The sequence below is a fragment of the Leptonychotes weddellii genome, chromosome 11 (genome assembly GCF_054177405.1).
Source record: "Leptonychotes weddellii isolate Sample4059 chromosome 11, ASM5417740v2, whole genome shotgun sequence".
Taxonomy (NCBI): domain Eukaryota; kingdom Metazoa; phylum Chordata; class Mammalia; order Carnivora; family Phocidae; genus Leptonychotes; species Leptonychotes weddellii.
The window spans coordinates 63,569,527-63,593,682 of record NC_138379.1 but is presented as its reverse complement, the minus strand read 5'-3'; the positions used below and the strand labels follow the sequence as shown (position 1 = coordinate 63,593,682).

General features: G+C 42.2%; 1 protein-coding gene across 1 annotated transcript in view; it reads right to left on the bottom strand.

Moving 5' to 3' along the window:
* The window catches only part of PIWIL4 (piwi like RNA-mediated gene silencing 4), a 41,539-nt gene that overhangs the window by 14,411 nt on the left and 2,972 nt on the right, over positions 1-24,156 (bottom strand). The window contains exons 3-11 of the mRNA XM_081799038.1: positions 22,737-22,868; positions 20,441-20,655; positions 16,188-16,309; positions 14,653-14,733; positions 12,986-13,183; positions 11,190-11,301; positions 6,751-6,874; positions 3,707-3,824; positions 1,023-1,134 (exon numbers count right to left, since the gene is read on the bottom strand). Coding sequence (XP_081655164.1) covers positions 1,023-1,134; positions 3,707-3,824; positions 6,751-6,874; positions 11,190-11,301; positions 12,986-13,183; positions 14,653-14,733; positions 16,188-16,309; positions 20,441-20,655; positions 22,737-22,868 — 1,214 coding nt within the window. The remainder of the gene's footprint in view (positions 1-1,022; positions 1,135-3,706; positions 3,825-6,750; positions 6,875-11,189; positions 11,302-12,985; positions 13,184-14,652; positions 14,734-16,187; positions 16,310-20,440; positions 20,656-22,736; positions 22,869-24,156) is intronic.

Here is a 24,156-nt window from a genome sequence, read left to right as displayed (position 1 = left end):
GATGGACTCTGAAAAACAGGCTGGGGGTTCTAGAGGGGAGGGGGGTGGGAGGATGGGTTGGCCTGGTGGTGGGTATTGAGGAGGGCACGTTCTGCATGGAGCACTGGGTGTTATGCACAAACAATGAATCATGGAACACTTCATCTAGAACTAATGATGTAATGTATGGGGATTAACATAAGAATTAAAAAAAAAAAAAAAAAGTAGTTTTTCCTCAGCTTCTCCAGTGAGGGTTTTGGTAACTTGGATAGATTATAGAAAAGAAATGATGAAAAATTCCCATGCCACCAACACGAAACTTCCGTTGCTCAGTTACATTCATTTAGACATGTCAGCTTATTATATGAGAGAAAGATGAGAAGAGGGCCTTTAAAAATGAAATATGTAATTGGCTTTAAAAACTAGCAAAACAGAGGAGAAAGTAGAAAGATAATGCACCATTTTTGCACAAAATAGGTTCATTTCTTCAACTGAAGCCTGAAAGAGGTGTCTCTTCAGGTTTCAGAATGCCCCTCTCCCTGGGGATGGGCTGGGGATGGGCTCTGGGCACATTCCTTCATGTTGATGCCAACCAAGCAGCATTTTACTTTGGGGGGAAAGAAAGAACCCTGGTATCAGGAAACACAGTCTATTGGAATTAACTCTCACCAGTTAAAACATTTTCTCAGGTACTATGGATTGTGTGTGTGTGTGAGAGAGAGAGAGAGAGAAGAGTACTACAACACCTAATAGGTGGGCATGTTTTAATTGTCATAGCTTGAAATGCCATTTTTCTAATCCGTCGTTAAATGAGAAACCAAACCACACTGACCTAAATCAGGTCCAGTGGGTGCTAAGTCCTCACAAGTACACTCAGATTGAAAAGGAAAACAGAAGGGACCTCAAGGTTTAGGACAAAGGGAGGACATGGACATGGAGAAACCAAACGACTATTAGAAGACCACTAGTCACTCTTGCATACGGTCAAATGTACACATATTTAAGCAAATACTTTTAAATGAAAAAAGAATCACAGTACTTACTACATGGTCTTGCATTAATATTTTTTCTGAAGGCAAAACCCGCCCAGTCAGAGACATCTGGCATCCAAAATGCAGCCCCCAGGTCTCCAGTTCAAAACGAGCATCCTTGTTTCTGTTGACAGAATTGAGTTTTAAATCATTAATTATTTTCTAAAGACTTTATATCATTAGAGAGAATTATAACTTAATGAATTATTCAGAGACTAATTTATTTTTTTTAGGATTCCTGACTTCTATTTCTACTCACCATCTTTTTCCCCTGCTTAAACGAATGATGGGACAACTGAACCCATTTGGGACATGCAGAGATGGAGAAGGTTTCCAGTGTGGCACTCTGGTCAGCAAAATGGGCCTGTGAGCCAGACAGACCAGGGTTTAACTCCTAGTGCTGACATTTCATAATACGTAACCTTGAGTAAGATCAAATCTTTTAAAGCTATGGTTTCCTTATTGGTAAAATGTAGGAATAATAAGCCTAGCTACTTCGGAGGGTTGATGTAAAGATTAAGCTGACATGGAAACTGCTACCACAGTTAGTGGTGTGCTCAATAAACGTTCGTCATTTTTCCCAATAAGAAATGTGTTAATAAAGAGATATTATGGAGACTCTGCATGTGGAGATGTCTTCTGGGAATATCTGAATTAGCTGGCTTAGGAGTGGTGTGCTCAATAAATGTTCGTCATTTTTCCCAATAAGAAACGTGTTAATAAAGAGATATTATGGAGACTCTGCATGTGGAGATGTCTTCTGGGAATATCTGAATTAGCTGGCTTAGGAGTGGTGTGCTCAATAAATGTTCGTCATTTTTCCCAATAAGAAACGTGTTAATAAAGAGATATTATGGAGACTCTGCATGTGGAGATGTCTTCTGGGAATATCTGAATTAGTTGGCTTAGGAGTGGATGGAAGATGACAAAGGACGGGAACATACGGACTTGGACTTCAGAAGGTTCATAGGGCAAGACAGGGCAGGAGGAAGATCGTGAGGAGAATATTAGTGTCAGCAGTAATCACTGCTTTATATATTTATGGTACTCTAAGTTTATAACTTAGTAAACCTTGATCATAGTTCATGTGTAATCTCACTGGATTATGATATATGGTCATCTCTAGGAAGCTGTCAGTTCCTTCAGGAAAGCAAGCATGTCGACTTTTCCTCCTGGCCTCCATTACAGTCGCTGGCACATGGGGAGCCAGGCACTCACTAGAGAGACTGATGAGACTCGTGCTTTACCACACAAAGCTTCCCCTCTCTCTGTAGGGGAGCTCAAACCTCTTTACATGGACTTTCTGCAACAGCTCGTTATTTCCATCTGGTAATGCTGTGTCTGGTCTGGTCACACGAATACTTTGAATTAATTATTTTGCTTCAGATACTATCTGCTCAAGATGAGACGGGTGAAGTGATCACGGGTCAAGAAACTGGGTTGAAATGGATGGGATTCCGGAAAGGTGGCAAGGAGAGGCGTCAGGAAGAGTAATCCACAGACCGGAATAAGTGGGAGAGAACCAGGAAATGTCTGAACTACCTGTTAAGTCTGGGGGATGTCCAGGATAAATGACATAAAGTGTAGCCATAAAATGGAAAACTATGAGTCCACGAGCATAACAGAGATGCACATTTACCATATGGAAATGTTCAAGAAAAAGCAAGTTACAAAACATGATGTACAGTACTATGCCATTTTCCTAAAAAGAACATGATTATACATGATTATATGCATTTAACAATATCTGAGACAATATACACCATTCACTTATGATTCACTCATGCATGAAACAAATATTTACTGAGTGTACATACACATGCATTTCTTTCTGTTTATATAAGTTTCCAAATGTGTCCTCCAAATTTTTTATCTTTAAAGAAAAAAGACCATTCTACAATGTTGTCCAGCAGAAATATAAAGTAAGCCACATATGTAATTTTTAAATTTTCTAATAGCTGCATTAAAAAAGTAAAAATTGTCAAGTAAAATTATTTTGAAAATACATGTTCTTTAACCCAATAAATTCAAAATGTGACCATTTCAAGATGGTAACCACACTTCAAGATACTAACCACATTTCATATGTCCTATAGTTACATGGGGCTATCGCACTGGACAGTGAAGTTTTAGTACGTCAGAAGGGAGAACCAGGAGCAGCTCAATATCAGCATTCCAGGTGACATCAAACTGTCAGAATGAGGACAGGAATTCAGTGTGGGGGTAGATGGGTTAAACCAAAGGGCGCCAAGGTATTCCTAAGTTTAAGGACTACACAGTAGAATTTTTCTAATGATCAGTGTGCTGAGGCCACCATATTAAGATCTGAACATTCTCGACCCTGAATAAGGGGGGCCTGGTGTGGTTGTGTTTTGTTTTTTAAACTACAACCCTTTTCTTCATTCAAATGTTTATCCAAAACCTCCATGTATTAAAACAGAGGAGAGGAGGGTTATCTAGTTGAAGCCAGATGGCACTTAGGCCAGCATGGGCTCCAACCACCTCCCCGCAGTCCGTGATCCTGAGGCATCAGGGATGAACCTCTGGCTCTGGACTACACAATCCAAAAGTGCCTTGCTCTGAGTCAGCAGCAAAGAGGCATTCCATCAAGGAATGAAACATTCTGTAGACCATCCAACTCCATAAACCAGGCCTTAGGCAGGATACACTCTGGCCCCAGCAAAGTGGCCCAGTACCTCTGAATGTCGTCAGCAAGCCTGGCCAGGCGCTGCTGCCTTCCCAAAGGGCTGAGACGCGTTTCTTCAGCCACGGCCTTCATCAGCTGGAAATCAGAGGTTGCCTGGCGGGTCAGCCCTATTAATGGAAATGAAAACAAAGGGAAAAATGAACAGCATGCAATATAACCCAGCCCAGCTCAGGCAGATTTTAAGCTTTGCACTTAAACTGACTCAGATCTAGCATATGGATAGCACTGTCCCAATAAAATGCAAGCCACTCATGTCATTCTAAATTTTCTGGCAACCACATTTAAAAAAACCAAAAAGAGGGGCACCTGGGTGGCTCAGTCAGTTAAGCATCTGACTCTTGATTTCAGCTCAGGTCATGATCTCAGGGTCGTGAGATGGAGCCCCGCATCTAGCTCTGTGCAGCGTCTGCTTGAGATTCTCTCCCTCTCCCTCTGCCCCTCCCCTGCTCTCTTTCTCTCACTCTCTAAAATAAATAGATTTTTAAAAAAGCCAAAAAGAAACATGAAGTTATTTGAATAATATATATATTACTTAATATATCTAAAATGCTATCATTTCAACATAAAATCAGTATTAAAAAAATGAGCTATTTTCCTTGTTTTTTCACACTAAGTCTTAGAAATCCAGTTTGTATTTTACACTCACAGCCCTCCCCACATTTTGAGGGCTCAATAAATGCATATGGCCAGTGGCTACCATATAGGACTGTGCAGATCCAGAATATCAGAATACCATTAAGAACGAGCATCCTTCCCTTCAAGAATTATATCCTTACTAATTTTTCTAATTATGAAATAAATATATACACACTGATAACAAAATGTAAAAGTCCTCCTTGCTTAGTCCCACCCTATTAATCAAATGAACATGATTAAAAGTGCTTGAGACAGTTACTCAGATTCTACTGTATAGTGAGAATTACCTTCTAGAACTCATGCAAAAAGAAAACAAGGATCATTTTGGCACCACACAAACAATGTACCTGAAAAAAATCAAAGTCCTATTGCTTCCTATACTAGTGAAGCTCAAAAATGCTGGAGAGAAGCTTGGTTTAATATGATCCAGTAATTCCACTAGTAGGTATCTACCCAAAGAAAGTGAAAACACTAATTCAAAAAGATATATGCACCCCTATGTTTATTGCAGCATTATTTACAACAGTCAAAACATGGAAGCAACCCAAATATCCATCAATAGATGAACAGATAAAGAAGTTGTGATACACACACACACACACACACATATACACATGCATATATATATACACATACATACACAATGGAATACTATTCAGCCATAGAAAAGAATGAAATATTGCCAGCTGTAACATGGATGGAGCTAGAGAGTATAATGCCAAGTGAATTAAGTCAGACTGAGAAAAACAAATACCATATGATTTCACGTATACGTAGAATTTAAGAAACAAAACAAAACAAACAAAAAAACAAAGAAAGAGACAAAAGGACAGACTCCTAAATATAAGGAACAAACTGGTGGTTGCCAAAGGGGAGGTGGGGGATGAAGGAAACAGGTGAAGGGGATTAAGAGCACACTCATCATGATATGCACTGAGCAATGCACAGAACCGCTGAATCACTACATTGTACACCTGAAACTACTATAACACTGTATGTTAACTATACTGGGATTCAAAAGATAAATTAATAAGTTTTTAAAAAGAATATTCAGGCACAGGGAACAGCTAATGCAAAGGCCCTGAGGTAACAGCACACACGGTGCTACCATTTGTAAACTACTCCTGAATTAGAAAAGTTTAACCTTGAGAACTTATCTCTTATTAAATTACTAGCACCTCTAGAGTCTCTCCCAAATAAAGTAACTCAAACTGGTTCTTTGGCTACTCCCTTCTAGCTCACTCTAATTAGGTAACACCATTGGAAAGGTTTCTGGTTCCAACCTCAACCAACTCCCTAGAATCCCCTCGCTTATTCTGGGATGAGAAGTACCATAAGAAAGAAATTAAGATCTGAAGTTGGACAGGTAAAAGTTAATCCTAACTTCTGAGGTGCCTGGGTAGCTCAGTCAGTTACCGTCTGCCTACAGCTCAGGTCATGATCCCAGACTCCTGGGATCGAGCCGCACATCAGGTTCCCTGCTCAGCAGGGAGTCTGCTTCTCCCTCTCCCCCTCCTCCCCTTCATGTCTCTCTCTCTCTCTCTCTCTCACTCACTCTCTCTTTCAAATAAATAAATAAAATCTTTTTTAAAAATCCTAAATTCTGCCTATTAAAAGGCATAGGACTAAGAGCAAGCTTGGAGCTTTGGCTCCCTCAACTATAAAATGGAGATAATAATTATTATACCTAAATCATAGGGATTTTCATGAAGATTACATGGAAGTTAAATAGAATAGTGTGTGTCAAAATAATAGTAATAATAATAACAAATAATTGGGGAAGTAAGATACTTTGGGAGGTGAAGGATAGGTCTATGACCTTAATGATGATGATGTTTTTCTAAGTGTACACCTACCTCAAACTCATCCAGTTGTATTCATTAAATATATACAGCTTTTATTAGATAATTTTTTCTTTACTAAGTAGGCTTCACACCCAGTATGGAGCCCAACACAGGGCTCAACCCTGAGAACATGACCTGAGCTGATATCAAGAGTCAGACACTTAACCCCGAGTGAGCACCCGGGCTCCCCTAAATATGCACAGCTTTCGACATGTCAATCATTACCTCAATTAAGTGGTTTCAAATACATAAATAAAAAAGTGAATAGTGCACATAAAAAAAAAGAGAAGCTTGGTTTTAGGAACATCTCTGGGGGCCTATTTTATGCAAAGTAACAAACAGAATACATGAGATAAGGAAAACATATAACTCTTCCTGTGCCAGACAATCCACAAAGCGCTCTCTGTCCTCCCACTTTCTCTGTCAAACACATCACTTCACAGGTCCACCTGCATGGGTTAAATGAATGCTCTGGCACCCCAAAAGCTGGGGGAGGTTCTGCCGAGCCTGGGATCAAGAGCCTGACTGCTGGAGTGTAAAGCATAAACGTTACCTGTTAGAAAGCAGAGCTCGGGGATCAGGTGGGCCACCCGAGCCTCAGTATTGTCATTTCTCTTGCTTTTCAGCAGACTCACAAGCACTGGCTGGTTTAGGTCGGATAAAGTAATATCATATTGCTACAGAATGCAAGATTAATGAGGGAAAAGTTAATATGGAAACACTGTAAAATGAGCACCCTTGCTTATAAGGAACAAGCTAATCCCAAAATGAACAGATGAGCAAATCTTCTCAATAAAGAAAAAAAAAAAAATCCCTACCAATCCCTATGGTTACCCACTCATATCTACTTCCTTCCCAGGACTCATCTTTCATTTCTCAGGGTCCGTTTTATGATTTTAATCATTAGCCTTTATAACGCAACACTTTTTAAAAAGGAAAAAGAAAAAAAAAAGATTATTTCCTTGCTTCCTCCTGAGTCCAAATCGCCTCCAGCCAGCTTTGTCCGTTAAAGGCCCCCCTCTCCCCCCCCCCCCCCGCCCCCGGAGCTGAGTCAGCGTCAGCATTCCCACTATTGATGACTGAGGCGGACTGCTCCGTGCATAACCAACCTGCTCCAGGCATCTGTCTTCATTCTGAAAATTTCTAAAATTGGAGGCAAGAGTTATACTGAGTCAACTCCATGTCCCAAAAAAGCATGACTGCCCTGATTTCTAGAACTGCATGATGTTATTAGGGAAGCAGCTCTGAAGTCTGACGAATGTAAATCTGATCCTTGGCTCTTCGACTTCATTGGACTGTGACACTGGGGAAGCTTCTTACCTTTCCTCAGGCATGTAATGAGGTGAACAGTAGCTCAGAGGCATCTGACATAAACCACTAGCACAGTGTCTGGTTTATAATGAGTCCTCCGCCACTGTTCATCCCTATCCCACCCCCCCTTGAATTTCCACATTCTCACCTTGAAAAGTTCATTTCCCTTCCAACAGCAAAGGTTCCAATTAACACTCATTTCCAGTATAACTGACTCAACATTAATGACAGAACAACTGGAATTATAATTTACAAATGTCTGGGCACTATATGATGCTGACATCAATAATTATAATTAAGGAAGCGAGAAGTGGGAGTTTCTCTATTCAATAAGGACTTCTAGTCATTAAAAGAAAAACCGGTCGGGAAATTGCAATTCGAAGGGCTGATTGCAACTAATGCTCCAGCTGAAAAGCTTGGGCAAGTCTTCCTAGAAGGAGAGTTTTTATACATGACTTCATTAATTCAGTACACATCTCGTGTGTACCTCTTGTTATGTTCCAGGAGCTGCCGTGGACACAAGGATGAGAGGTACAGCCCCTACCTTACACATAACTACACTATCTATGAAGCAAGGGAGATGAGAAGCACCAATAATGATAGGCTAAGCACTTGTATTTTTCCTCTTTTAATCTTAACACTACACCTATGAGTCAGATACTATCATCATCCCCTCCACAGATGAGGAAGCCCACGAGAAATTAAACAACTTTCCCAAGGTCCCATAACTGGAAATTAGCACAGCCAGGATTTATCCCATAAGACTTGGGAACCTCTGCTTGTTACACCATTCAGTACTGGGTGCCTGGGGAGGAAGGGAGGGGCGGGGTATGGTGGTGGCAGTGAAACAATTTATGGCTGGTAAATCAGGAAAGGCTTCATGAAGGAGGCAGAGTCCAAAAGAGCACCTTGAAGAAAATATGGGAGTATAAAGAGTCCCGGTAGCAAAGCTGGGGCATGTTCCAGAAAGAGGGTATTGTATTCACCTGGGACATGGCCAAAAATTCTGCACCGTAAGCTGTATCATAAAGTGAACTTTACTCTCTCCCTTGCCCTAATTTTCTTAGCATTTGAAAATGTTTTTCACAAGATAAAATAGGGAAATATAAAGGCTAATATCAAGATGTCCACTGTGAGAGTTGACTACATAGTAATTTAGTGTTCCTTCCCTGAGACAGAGAGGAAGACATTCTAGAATTGGCACAATTTCTTTTTCTCCCTAATTACAATAAACATGCAGTGATGCACAACTCATTGCAAAGAAAGTGAGTGGGATTTTAACACGATTCCCTTTTCAGAATGTCACAGATCCTAAAAATACCTCTGTTCAAAGAACACATTTACTCAGGCAAGAAAGAAACCGATTGTTCAACAAACTTGGTGTTTAATAAACAAACACTTATGGAGCACATTAGGCACAAGATGCTTTGGTAGGCACTATTCATCACGGGTTAGCCAAATGCCATCCCTGTTCTACAAGGAAGACATTCTAGAAGCAACGTGTGATGCGTGGAACAAGTGCTCAGGGAACGGCTAGCTCTTCTGTGAATGTGACAGGAAGCACGGTCAGAGAGGACTTCACAAATGAGGTCACATTTGACTTCAAAGCTAGGGCATCAGCTGGTGCTGAAGGGGAAAGGTGCGGTGTGGGCTGGTGCAGATGTCCAGCGAACATGAGCAAAGGCTGAGAAACGCTTAGCGACAGTGAGTGGATGGGGGGACAGCAGCATGGGGTGCCTGGTGGCAAGGCGGGGAGAGATGAGGCTAAAAGGTGAGCCAGGATCAAAGGGTGTGATGCTGGAGGAGAAGAAGGGGAGGCTGGGAAAAGAGGGGCGGGTCTCCTCCATGGATCCAGTGCTCACCGTGTGCAGGTACCCGGCTGAAAGCTCTGTAGGCATGGTTACCTCACTCGGTGCTTGCCCCGCACCATGAAGGCAGGTCAATGGCTCCCTTTTACATAGGACACTCCAAGTTTGGTGCTTTGCTCAAGGTAACACAGCCAGTGCTGGGACTACCTTATTCCATTGCTAATGCTCTTAACCACCCTTCTGGGAGGCATTTCAGGAGGACTCCTCTGGTGGCAGTGAGGATGATGGTCACAGTGCAGACAGAGCTGGGGCAAGGACACCAAAAAGGGGTGACCAAAATCCCCCAGATGGGAATCCGTGAGCGTCCTGCATTCCTGCAGTGGTGATAGAGGGCTGGGGAGAGGGATGGGTTCCAGGGAGAATCCAAGCGCAAAGGAGGCAAATGAGAACAAAAAAGAGGAAGGAAGGAAGAAGCTGAATTCCCAAGGAGAAATGGGAGTGGGAAAGACAATGAATTCGTTATGAACGATGCTAATCTGAGATGCCTGCAGGTCATTCATGCAAATGTGGTCTGAAAATGGAGATGAGTCTATAATTTAGGAATGAGGACAAGGCAAAAATACTCTGTTTGAGAGGTCTCGAGATAAGATCAGACATACATGAGGGAGCCATAGTGAATAATAGCATTTAACATGTGGGGAAAAGGAAGGCGAAACAGCTCAGGAGGCTGAGACTGGAACAAAATCTGGCAGAGAGCCACCAGGGGAGCCGCTCCAGCCAGGTGGGAGGGGTCACTGGTGTCAAGTGCCACCAAAAGCCCCTCAGAATAAGAACGGTAGCTGAATTTGACCTTCAGAGAGCTATTTCCTTAGCAGCAGACCAGATGCCAGACTACCGAGGTTTCAGGGAGGAAGAACAGAAGAGGTGCTTGGAGCTAGTGAAGATGACCTTCCAAAGAAATCAGCTAAGGAGCTAAAAAAAAAAGCTTTTCTGGAAGGTGTAGAAAGGAAGAGTTCTTGCTATGTGTTTGTTCTTGTTTTTGAAAACATCTGTGAGATTTTGAAGACTGAAATATGACCGTACATTAAAGAGAAGGAGCCTCTGGAAGGAACTGCGGATGGAAGGTGGGGGCAGAGGTAATGGTGACAAGTCGTGAAGCCAGCTCCCAGAGGCAAATGTTTGAGTCCCTGCTATGTGCAAGGTGCTGTGCTAGCCCTGAGTATCCCGAAATAAAGAGCTCCAAGTTCAGGAGGGAAATCAGACCATTCACATCCTGCCCGTGATAATGTGATGCCTCCAACTGCAGGAAGGGGCCCCTGGGGAGAGCGCCATGGGGCTCCCTTAAGAGTTGACAGCTGAGCTGTGGATGGAAGGGTGGTCAGTGATTGGCTGGCTGTGCAGGGGTGCCCAAGAGGAGGAAGGAGCATGAATGGGAATGCACAGGGGAGTAACTGACCGAAGGAACCAGAAACAGAAAGCACAGCAGAGCATACAAAAGAAACCAAACTGGTAAGAGAGGAGGCTCAGGAGGCAGGCAGTGGCCAGATCATAAAAGGGCCCTGCCTGGGAGCTCAGATACAGCTTCTAAAGCACTAGAGAGTCGCAGAAATATTTTAAACAGGGCAGTGACATTAATCAGATATGCTTTGAAGGGAAATTCCTCAGACTACAGGAAGAAGGACAACAGGAGACAGGATGAGGGTCTGAGCCAAGCCAGGGAAGGTGCGGGCAGAGGGGAAGGGACAAGTCGAAGAATGATGTCAGAAACAGACTCAGACTGACAGTTTGGGGGACTTGTTAGATTTGGAAAGGAACGGGGAGACTTCTCTAAGCAAAGAGGAAGAGAGATGAGAGTAAAGTAAAAAAGTCCAACCTGTTTATAGTAATCCACGTAGGTGATCTCAGTGCCGTCCTGCTTCCGAAAGGTGTGTGTGGGCTTCACCGACCAGTCAATGTCATCGATGCGATAGGTTTTGTTATTGTATCTGGGAAATGCAAGGAATCTTTAAACATTTTTCCCAAATCATACAAGACAAAGTGGCTATTTCACTACAGTTATAATTCAAAGTATTGGACTCCAGAATTTCAGAAATTACAACAGTAATACACAAATAGTCATTTTTTTAACGATCAGCTTTTATCTGAGAAGAGCATTCATTAACTCTTCAGTATACAGGAAAACCTCCACATTCCAGCAAAACTGGTGAGAAAGTCATTAGACCACAATCTTTCTCACTGAGAGACACTCTAACTTCACTATAAATTACTCTTCTATGTTCAAAGGCTGAAGCATTGCTCAAAACTTTCCCATCAGCTTCTGGTGTCATTCAGAGTTTTTCAGCTCCCAGATAGTTGTTCTGATAAAAAGCACCCAAACAAGGGGCGCCTGGGTGGTTCAGTCGGTTAACCGTTCAACTCTTGATCGTGGCTCAGGTCATGATCTCAGGGTCCTGGGATCGAGCCCCACATCAGGCTCTGCGCTCAGTGGAGAGTCCGCTTGGGGATTCTCTCTCTCCATGTCCCTCTCCCTGTCCCCCTGTCCCACCCCGGGTCTTTCTCTCTCAAATGAATAAATAAATCTTAAAAAAGAAAGAAAGAAAGAAAAGCACCCAAAGAAGGCTGATCAACCATGCAATCTGAGTATCCCACTTAATCTACCATCTGGGGCTGACCCTTAGTGAAACTGCAAAGTAGGCTGGATAAAATCATTCTAAGCTCTATTTCCCCTACGGCACTGTGTGGCCTGCAATATTCTCACACGCTGCCCCAGCCTCGGGACAGAAACCTCCTTGTCAGGTTTCTCCTAGGTTCTTGGTACTTTGCAAGGTTACTTTGGAATAGTGTGATATGCTAATTCATGACAATCAGGACAGGAGGATAAGAGGGTGGCCTTCTCATCCAGGATAGTACGGAATTCAACCAGTCCCACCTCCCTGCTGTATAACCCAGAAAAACAACTTTAAGTGGAAATTCCAAACCAGATTAGGAGAAGGCTAGCATGTCCTCTAAAAGAACTATCTGTGGACGAGCAGCAGTACATGGTGAGCTTTCTGGTACTCAGGAAGTAACCTAATTTGTGTTTAATTCAGTTCAATGTGCACTGTGGGCAAATTATATAGAGACAAGTCTAGGGACTGGAAAGGTCTCAGCCTTAAAGATCTCATACTCTACAGATAAGAGGAGCCGTGGACCTAATGTTCTCTCCTGTGATGTAATAAAACAAAATAAAATGGCTATAAAGAGGTGGCTGTGAGCAACGTGCTATCGGAACAGCACAGGGGAGGGAACTGAGCACTTCCAACTGAGTGGACAGGTGAAGGCTCCAGAAAAGCAGTAAGGTTTGAGCTGGATTTTGTCAAACAGAAATTTAGAAGTCAGAAGTCGGGGTGGAAAATCCAGACAGAGGCACTGAAGCAGCAAAGTGCAAACTACTGGGGGTGGGGGAGGGGTGCAGCAAGAGATAATGCAGGACCGTGTCAGATGGTGGAGGGTCCCCGAAGGCCACTCCTGGAAGTCTGAACTCTAGTCAACAGAGAACGGCCAGGTCTAAACAGGTGAGTAAACAGATCAGATCTGTGCTCAGGACAACGCCCCGATGCTATTCCTGTTCCCAAAGAGCATAAAGAATGCATTCCCTAGGGAAAAGTTTTTAAAAATGCACGCTTTTACCTTGTTAGGACAATGAGCCCAAGCAGCTGTTTTTCACACGTCTGGGTAAAGCAGGCCATACCAGTTTCCTGGCAGATACCAGTCATGAGTTCTAGAACAGTCTCATTCCGGAGTATTTTATAACTCACATCAGCAGTAAACAGGAGCCTGCTTTCAAACTGTGACACAGAAATTGCAAACCCAGGCCAAAGGGACAACCTTCAAATAAGCAAATATTTAAAAATACGTATTTTAAATGTCATATCGTAAGACAATCATTATTTTTACATGCTGATTTTACATTCTAATTTTCTAGATTTTATGAAACAATTTTCCTTTAGTCTGATTTCTCCCACTTGCTGATTAAAACTTCACTTATTTCTAGCTGGGGTACCTTTACACATGCATTTACGATAAACACATTCCCGCAGAGCAGCGTGTGCCCACCCTGGCACTACTGACATTTTGTAGGTACTTAACGTGCACTCCAGGTCGTTCTCTGTCAGGAGCTACCCTGCGCCTTGGAGGACATCTGGCAGCACCCTTGGCCTCTACCCCCAGGTGCGAGTGGCAGCCTCCAAGCTGTGACCACCAGAAATACTTACAGACCCCGTCAAATGTGCCCTAGGGGGGCAAAACTGCCCTTGGTGGAGAATCACAGCTGTAAGATTGATAGGTTTATACAGTGAACTATGCCAGCATGAAAACCTCTAGGTTCAGAAAAGCACACAGACTCAATGGTGTAGACAGTGTAGAGACTTCACGAGAGTAAGAAATAATCTAAATGGTATCATGTACAAACACACAAGGGAAACTGTAGCAGAGGCTACAGCCCCTTTTCACATTTAGGGCTATCATGGACTGAAGCCGTGCATAAGAAAAACTTTCAGTTCATTTTGTGGACTTCATTCACGATGCTACTGAGCCAGCCTTTAGGACAAGCATATGCACTGGCGTCCGGCCCAGCTCACAAGAACTTCTCATCTAGGTCGGGGGATGAGGGACGAAGATGAACAGGATGCTTTATACAGACCACTGTGACACACTCACTTACCATATGGAAACCCTACCATTTTTCCCCTACCTGGCAGAAGGCTAAACAGCCTGCCCCCTCATTTTCTATCTTTTATGCACTCCTTCCTTTGTTTACATATCTGCCTTTGGGTTACCAATTGCCTCTCCTGTCTTTAGCTTGACCACATATTTTGGAGAGCTAACAACCCATCCTAGACACAGCTGATGGCTTTCCCTGAAGCATCTACTTCCCATTTAGAGTGGAAATTCCAGTTTCGTTTAGCTGACTTGTTTGTCTGGCCTCTGCTTATCCAACATCAACCATCTTTGGCTGTGCTAATTTCCTGTCAGCAAGAAAACAGAGTTTCAACTATGTGGTATAACATCATCCTGCTTATTCTGCTTTCATTATTACCTGTCACACACAGAAGACGCAGTTTCTGAATTCCTTCTACGATTTATGATAACGAGCTAGCACACTAATAGAAGAAAACAGGCTGCTAGCTTCACACTGACGTTCTCCATTCTATAAAAAACTCGAAAATTTAAAAAATCCATTATTTTTCATAACACAGAGGCTCTCATAGGAGGCATAATGGTATAAGATTGCATTGTAAATTATGTTCTTCACATTATAACAACTTCAGAGTAACAGAAAATATAAATAAACGTACTTGTGCTGGGGAATTTCCACTGGTTCAGAAGGTTTATAGAAGTTCCGTCCAATTTGGTACATAGCCAACTTTTTTAAGATCCTACAAGTATACATTTTTTTTTTTAAATCTTTGGTCAACATCAGGTAATAACAGTGTAATTCTAAGTTTGTCCCCGTGCTGAACATCTGTTAAAAATATGTCGAAACTATAGAACTCTCATTCTTTTAGCACTGGAAGGTTTAGATGCTAAATATACATATGAATGTATACATAAGAATTATGACTTCTTCCTATTCGAGAACGATACAACTGAAATTATTTTTGTCTGTTTGCACTTAACTGCAATGATAAATACGTGGTCACAATATGACTGTGGTTGTCACATTCTGGTTAGCATGGATGGGGTGAGGCAAGCCATGGTTGAAGGTTCTTCTGGCCTCTTCCCTATTTTGAGATGGGGAGGCTTTTTCTAATGAGGCTCCATAGCATGGCTGCCTCTTCAGCAACTAATCCTGGCCACCTCTGGAACTGGACACATCACTGATCTGAGGCTGCCCACTGCATGAGGGAAGTGCAAGCATTTCAAGTCAGGAAACACAGATAACAACCACATGATTTTGGTTACCAAATGTCATTGAGCCTCAGCCTCCATCTGATGATGTTGAATATGATCTAAAGCTACTTAGCAAGACTTCTGACTAGAATTAAGAAATAACATATCTGGGGGCGGGGGTGGATTCCTTTTATGTGTCCTACCGAGCAAAACCCAAACCCCCTGTCCTCCTCCTGTGCAGAGGCCGTTATTGAGGAAAGGGCTGGTGTCGAAAGTTTATTATCATCTTGCTGGTCCACACTAGTAGTGTGGAAAATACTGGTTTACAAGCCTCTGTGTTCCCACTGGTCATCGGGGAAGCGTGCTAAAAATGTGGATTTCAGGCCCCACTCTTGAAATTCTCTTTACTAGGTCCAGTGAGGGGCTAGGAAATCTGCATTTTATGGAGTTCCACCCAACAACCCCCGAGATAATCCTGAGGCGAGTGATCCCCACATCAGTCTGAAGGACACTGGACAGTGTAGTCACAACCTTCCTTCTGCCCCAGGGGTTCATGCGGCAGGGGGCTGAGGGTGGGGGGCGAGAGCAAAGAGCAGCTGGTGAGGCTAGAAGAATAACAAATCTTTCAGCTGACCAACCCAGACATACCTGATTTTTCAGTCTGGGTGGAGGGTGGGAGAGGGTACAGAAAAAGAAGAGAAAGAAAAGGCAGCCCCGCCCCACTTCCCCCACCCCTGCTACCACTGAGACAGCACAACCCTTGAGTTCTTTGTCCCAACCAACTCAGAGAGCACTGGATGATGAGGCAGAAGCCAGTGAGAGGCTGTGAGGGACTGCGGGGCACATCACCGCACAACTACGTGAAGGCACGGGGAAACTGCCCTGCAGACAACACTGCTGCGGGCACATGGCCCACAAGATGGCCGAGGCTTGTCATACGCAGGCCCTGTACTGAACGGCATCGCTAGCCTCAACGAAAGAGACGTGTGAGGTTCCTCACTTTCTGAAGATGATATTGAAGACCTGGATGCACACGGGGGATCTTGCTGGCAGCTCCCTTGTCAGAGTGATAGTCATCTTTACAGTCTTGCCTCTCGAAGTTTCACTTGACAGTTCTGTGACCTGGGAAAAGAGGTACTTAACGTGCAGTCTAGATTTATCCTCGAGTGTGAAGAGTTAGAGATGATACAACCATCACAATTTAATATGCATTAACAAAACAAAACTGCAGGTGTTAGTATGTAATAATCTAATCACATTACACTTGGAGGGTCTTCCTATCTTGCTAATCCTAGAAAAGTAATACATCTCTCTCCTAACTTCTTTCTTTCCTTTTTTTTTTTTTTTTTAGGATTTTATTTATTTATTTGAGAGATAAAGGTGAGCGAGAGACAGAATGCAAGCAGGGGGAGTGGCAGAGGCAGAGAGAAGCAGGCTCCCCGAGGCTCGATCCCAGAACTCTGGGATCATGACCTGAGCCCAAGGCAGACATCTAACCTACTGAGCCACCCAGGAGCCCCTCTCTTCTCTAACTTCTTAATGGAGAATCAAAATCAGATTTAGGGAACAGAGACTTGATCCAAAGATAAAGTGTTTCTTGACCTTATTTAGCTAAGGGGCGGGGGGGGGCAGGTCACAAATTACTTTGAGAGTCTGATAAAAAGTTATAGGCATTATCCCAAGAAAACTTCACATACATATATACCACAATGATTTACCCATTTTCAGGGGGTTCATGGACACCCAGAAGCCTATCAGTGGATTCCAGAGGACAGCCTCTCAAAAGTTTATTCATAAAGAGAAAAGCAGAGGGGTGCCCGGGTAGCTCAGCTGGTTAAGCGTCTAACTCTTGATTTTGACTCAGGTCATGATCTCAGGGTCCTGGGATGGAGCCCCGAGAAGGACCCCATCCTCAGCGGGGAGTCTGCTTGAGGAATCTCTCTCCCTCTCCCTCTGCCCCTCCCCCCACTCGCACAGGGGGCACACTCTCTTTTCTGTCAAATAAATCCTCCTAAAAAAAACAGAAAAGCAGAGAAGAAGAGAGGAAGGAAGGTAAGGAGAGGGGATTTGCAAGAGGGCAAGTAAACGTGGGGAAAGTGGGGAGAAATCAGTAGACATTAAAACAGATAGGAAATCTGTTTTATTAATTTTTGAATGGTCTAGAGAAATTCGTAGGTTTCTTATAATCTGGAACAATGTTCTAAAAATAGAATGAATGCATGAATAGGTTTCTATACCAGCTCCCCAATGAAATTTGAAGCTTGTTAGACCAGACAGGACTTGGTACAGGCTTTTGGAATAATCAAGAGTGATCAAATCAGACAATACAAATCAATGACCAAGGATTTTTCAGAAGGGTAAGGAATCAGAAGAGGCCAGTTCATTAGCAAGTATTTATGTATTTCATCCCTACTTTCTGTAGTTAAAGTGTAATTGTAATCACTTTCAGTTTGAACCAAAAATGTAGGGCAGGAATGGCTCATTGCATGGAAACAGAGAGAAATGCGTCCTTCCACAAAGTGATTTCTTACTCAAATTGTGAGAAATTCAGAGCCGCAACTTCCATTCCTTCCTGGCTAAACCTGAACGATCAGAATTTTCTAAGATACGCCCCTTGCCTTCTATCATTGTGCCTTTGCTCCTTCCCGTCCTCTTGTCCAGGAATCCCTCCCCTCCCCATCATCCCCTTCATTGACCCAAATCCTACCCAAGGAGCCTGTATCAGCTCCCACTGAAGTATTCTGCTGGGCAGGATCTTTCCTTTCGTCAAGTTCTGTATGACGACCTTGGACAAGATACTTAACCTCTAAGGCTCCAGGGGTGATGAGAGAATTAAGTGAGATCACACCTATAAAGAGCCTGGTAGAGTAGGGTACTCAAGAAATGTAATCTTGTGCTGTATTCATTGGTAAATAACTCTGCACTGTATTTAGTCGTAAATAACTTTAGTACTGAGTTGAAATGTTTTGACAAAAGCCTTGTTTCTTCCATGATGTCAGCACCCTCGCAGTCAACCGCAGGCTCTTTGTAAGTGCAGAATGAATGCGTACGAGTGGCAGCTAAATGTGACCAGTGAGGGCAAGCCACGTGGTGGCCACAGATACACAGACGGGGTCTACAAGACAGTGGAAGGCCAGGAAGCAGCAGAATAGGACTTCTAGAACTGCACTTTGGGGGGCTGCGATCAATGCATTAGTGGAGGGGCTTTCTCAATAACAATAAGGATCCTACAAAGTGTGTAGAGGATGGACGGGAGTGCAGGATTAAGCCTAAGTCGATACTAAGACCAGAATAAAAAGATGAGCACAGTAACATGTTTGTTGGGACACTATTTCTTTTTACTATTTCTATCTCACCGTCACTGAGTAGGAAGGACATGTGTCCACAAGGTATAAGACAATACTCTTGTAGAAACCTAGTATCACCTGCGTCTGGGAAATAAAGTCAACAGGCCTGATTTGTCTCACTACATTTTGTTTTGTTTGTTTTTAAAGATTTATTTTTTTATTTATTCGAGAGAGAGAGAACATGCAGAGAAGAAGCAAGTTCTCTGCTGAGCAGGGAGCCCGATGCGGGGCTCGATCCCAGGACCTGGGACCACGACCTGAGCCGAAGGCAGAAGCTTAACCGACTGAGCCACCCAGGCACCCCATTATCTGACTGGGTTTTTACAATCTCTTTGCTCTTTACTCACCTGCCTCTTCATTAGATTCCATCCCTAAGGTCATGCTACATGCTCATTTTAAATGAGAAGCAAATAATACGCTTATTCTGAGCATCTGTAGAGTAAAATTTCTCCATTTTGGTTAGGTACAATTGAAGTAAGCTGGACCACTCAAGGGGGTGTATAATATTAACATATTTCGTTTACTGTTACTGCAGATGTATCTACAAGCACAAGATGATCTTTAATGATAACAATACACCTGAAATATAGCATTTAAGTATGAGAAGTACAATATTAGCATGCTATCGATGACTGGTCATTGGACACAATACTGAAGGATCAATAAGGACTTATGATGAATTAAAATGTTTCTAAATTTACAGATCCAGATTTTCCAAGCCCCTAAATTTAAGCTTATGGTATAATTTTTAAATTCCATATCCAGAGAAAATAATCACTCAAGCGGCTCCTATAAATCTCAGGCTCTCATAAAAAGATAAAGGCCCCAAGGGTGCTCAGAAATGCATTTCTTGAGGAAATTCACAGGGATTTATGTGGAGTCTAGAAATTTAAATTTATGCCTTGGTACCATCCTGTCCAAAATATTGAACTAGAGGATTAAGCTTTCTCAGGGATAGAAGCATAAAGTTTTAATTCAATGCTCTATTTTAATTTTTTATAAAGAAACTGGTTCTTTTTTCCTTGTAGTAATTTAATACTGCCTTAGAACAAAGCATATGATAAAAACACCAATAACAGTATCTTTATTTTAGGATTGAAAATTTGAGGGTATAAAAACATGGATAAAGGCATATGAATCATGCAACTGCCATACTCAGTGATCACACCATTAAAAAATATCCTTAGGATTGATATCAATAACTCATATTTCATGTGATGAAAGGAATGACAGTTTTTGAATCAGAGACTGATCTAAAGTTATTTGGACACACAGGTACAACTGTGCAGGAGCAAAAGAAAAGGAGAGCAAATTTAAGGCTCTGAAGCCATACGCTAAATGGTGTTTCTTTTTTTTTTTTTTTTAAAGATTTTATTTATTTTTTTGACAGAGAGAGACATAACAAGAGCAGGAACACAAGCAGGGGGAGTGGGAGAGGGAGAAGCAGGCTTCCCGCAGAGCAGGGAGCCCGATGTGGGACTCGATCCCAGGACCCTGGGATCATGACCTGAGCCGAAGGCAGACACTTAACGACTGAGCCACCCAGGCGCCCCGCTAAATGGTGTTTCTTAAAGTCTTGCCTATTTTGGAAAAGTTTAAAAAAGATGCCTATTTCAAGGACACTTTGCCTTAAAAAAAAAAAAAAAAGTAGCAGTTGAAAAAGCAGTGTTTGTATTACAGCTCTTATTTTTAAGATGCCACATCATCAGCTTCCTAATTAAGAAATCAATTACTGATGAGGTCTTAATTAGGAAGTCTTTCTGCTCTCAGGCATGGGAACAGGAAAGAGTAAAGGAGTGAGACACTCATTCCAACTGTTACGACAATCAGCTAACCTCTTAACTATACACGAATGAGTGTAAGTATATACATGTGTGTGCAGGTATAAAAATTAACCATACTGTACCTTTTCTTCCAGTTTTTGTGAGAGAAAAAGGATGACGCCATCAAATGCTTTTGCTTTGTTGGAAAGTTCCTTATGACTATAAAGCAAAGCAATTCTCAGCCTTCTAGATTCTATATCTGGGACATATGCCACATGATACTGGTAGAGCTGCCAGTCTTGGGGCAAGTCTAAACTAAAGAGATTTGTGACCAGTTTCACAGGTACTCCACTGGAACCTGAGAAGACAAATAAAAAAAACATTTTTTAACCAAAATAAAATCACACCATGTTAATATTAATCACATCATTTGAAGTTTTTTTTTTTTTTTTAAGATTTTATTTATCTGCGAGAGAGAGAATGAGAGACAGAGAGCATGAGAGGGAGGAGGATCAGAGGGAGAAGCAGACTCCCTGCTGAGCAGGGAGCCTGATGCGGGACTCGATCCCGGGACTCCAGGATCATGACCCGAGCCGAAGGCAGTCGCTCAACCAACTGAGCCACCCAGGCACCCCTTGAAGTTTTTATTTGCCTATGCATAGTTGTTGCTGTAAAGCAAGGATTCTCGTTCAGCGACACAAGACAGGCTCTAATGACCTATAGCCTGATAACCTTATGGAATCCTACACACACACATTTAGGAATTAAAAAGGGGTCATGTGATCATGTGTAAAGCAGGCCTCATAGGAACATAAGAGAAGACACTGACATTCTTGTCCTTTCGAGAAGAGAAGCCTCAGAATTCAACTGCCAAAGCCTGCCTTCCAACTCTGAGTCTGTGCAATTAAAAAAATGGCTCAAATAATATTTTCAAATGCTGCTCTTAGATTATAAAGACACTGTCCAGCTCTCACCATGAGCACAACCCCTAGCCCCTTGGAAATCCAGATAATCAAAAGTGAACCATACTTCTGAAAATTCTGAAATAGTTCAATCAGGGAAAATGGAATGCCCTCAGAAACTGAGGGGAGAACAGGGAGAGAGAAAGATATTACACTTATCTTTCATGCATGAAAACAGACAAGGCCTCTGGGCTTGTTTGCTGAAGACACAGGGAGGCTATCTGTGCTTCCAAAAATTCCATCCCCTACAGAATTTTTTATTCACCTCTTCAAAGTCTACCAGACAAATTCAGAGGTGGCCTCGATATAGCTGTTCAGTGCTCAAGATGGCGTAAGCTCCCTCCAGGATAGAATCTAGGAGGGCATAAAGGAGGTACTTCTGACTTCTTCTTGCAGGGAATCATCCAGTGTTTGTCTTACAGGAAAGACTTCTATTAAATGGGCACTATTTTGCTTCCTTTCATGAAGGAGGTGGAAACATGAGCCCCCAAGGTGGTGAGAAAGAAAAAGAGCATCGTGTGTGTTAATATTTCCTCAGTTTCTATGTATGGTAGACATCTGTTAGGAGCAAGGAATTCTTGTGCTATTTTAATTAAAGAAAAGCTTTCTTTTGCTCTCCTGTATCCTGGGAAAAGGCAACATATTTTAGCTATTCATATTCATGGACAAAGAGCAGTCAGCCCAGAATGTCAGAGCTGCCAAGACCCTTGGAAATCACCTACACCAGTGTTTGCACACTGTAATCATGACCCATTAGTGCTGAAGTTAGGGAAATATATGAGATGACCCAACACATTTTATACAATGACTAGAATGCAACAGAATGGACCTGAGTGCCTTGCACATAGTAAGTGCAAGCACTGTTTCATAAAACTTTGTTTCAATTTTGTGTGTTAGTGTGTGTATGGTAGATAACAATGTATCTATTCCTTATTTTTTGCATGGTTGCAAAAAGTTTGAAGAAAATTGATCTGCATCAGGGAGTCTTTCTCAACTCTTAGGAGGGTGTCACAAAGCCTTTCAAGAATCTAATGAAAACAACAGACCTAACTTCCTGAAAATGCACATGCCCATAATTCTGGGTGCAATTTCAGGGGTGACCTTGGAAACTGGGTTAAAAATTCCAAAAATAGACTATATCTTTTTTTTTTTATAGCTGAAGTCCAGAGATGTTATTATTTCCCATATGGGAAAAGTGTTGGAAAAGAAAGAGAGCATCTCTTTCAACCCCTACCCCAAGTGTAAGGAGAAAATCTTTTCAACAAGTGTCATGTTTGGGGGAAATATTCTTACTTCTACAAATAAAGGAGAGAATTAAGTCTAAAACAACTGGTGTCTAAATAATGCCTTGAACACAACAGATATTCAATAAACGTCTTTTAAGTCAATATATAAACTTGTTTATTTTAGATCTAGAAATTAAAATTCCTTAAGCAAGATTTGGTAACGTTAAAAAAGTAACACAAAGGCTACGTACCTCTTTTGCAATCTCTCACGTGGGCCAATTTCTCTCTGGTACAGACACTCAGGTCTGCGAAGTCCCGTCTGATTTTCCCACCTCTTTCAATGAAAGTACATCCAGCATCACCAGAAGGTATAACATCTTCACCTAAAATGTGAAGAGAATGCCATAACATCTCATGTTTCATTCTAGTGATACTGTTTACAACTACTCTATCAAAACTGCATCTCTAACCAAAGCTCAGATTTTTGTGTCTTTAATTAAAACTGGCCCATACTGCTGAAAACAATCATGACTATACAGAAGTCTTCAACCTAAAAATTGAAAATTGTAAAGGAAGCATGGTACATTTTGTTAGAAATAACGAACCATGAGTTAATTCTACCTCATAATATTTATGTATAGTCTGATTCTCCTCTTGGTTAAGGAGAAAAAGCCCTATCCCCTATGCCCTGCTCCACATTCATGTATGGAGGGTAGCTCTCCCCCCTTCAGCTCTTGCATAACACCCTGAAGACTCGCAGACAAAGATTGTCCACACCAACTTCTTTACAGACTGGGGCTGAATCTCTTACCTCTCTCAACCACGAGAAGAGAACTGCCCAGAACACTGATACTAGTTTTTGTGCTAGATAATTCCTGTGAAAATGAAAGCCAGCATTTCACCTTGGGGCATATTACTTACTGTTAGGTTCTGGCAAATATGGAAGTAAAATCTGTTTCTGTTTAAACAAGTACAGAGATGTTGGTTTTCTGGATACAACTTTGGCACTTTGAAGATAATGTGAAAATAGGAAAAGTACAGAATATTACTATAAAGCAAGCGTAGTAGTAATATTACTATGAAGTAATAGTATGACCAATCTCTAACACTCTGACTCAACCTCTGTCCTTTGATACAACCACTGCAACTCCCTCAAAATACACCATCACTTGCTCCAAACTGCTGCTCAGACCCTTTCAGTGGAGTCTGAGTCTCCCAGGAAAATCACAAGATTTAAAAATGTTTAAAAATTATTCTTACTAGACTATCTATATCACTCACTGCTTTTGGTTTCAAAAGATGTTGGGTGGTTTCTAAAAAAGCAATCTGCCATAAGATGGTAATTGCCAGGTGGCACCTGGGTGGTTCAGTCGGTTAAGCGTCTGCCTTCGGCTCAGGTCGTGATCCCAGGGTCCTGAGATCAAGCATGTTGGGCTCCCTGCTCAGGAGGAAGTCTGCCTCTCTCTCTCCCTCTGCCACTCCCCCTGCCTGTGCTCTCTCTCACTGGCTCCCTCTCAAATAAATAAAATCTTTAAAAAAAAAAAAAAAGATGGTAGCTGCCAGGGGTTAGAGGGATGAGTTATTGTTTAATGAGTACAGGGCTTCAGTTTTGTAAGATAAAATAAGTCCTAGAGATGATGGTGGTGATAGTTGCACAACAATGTGAATGTC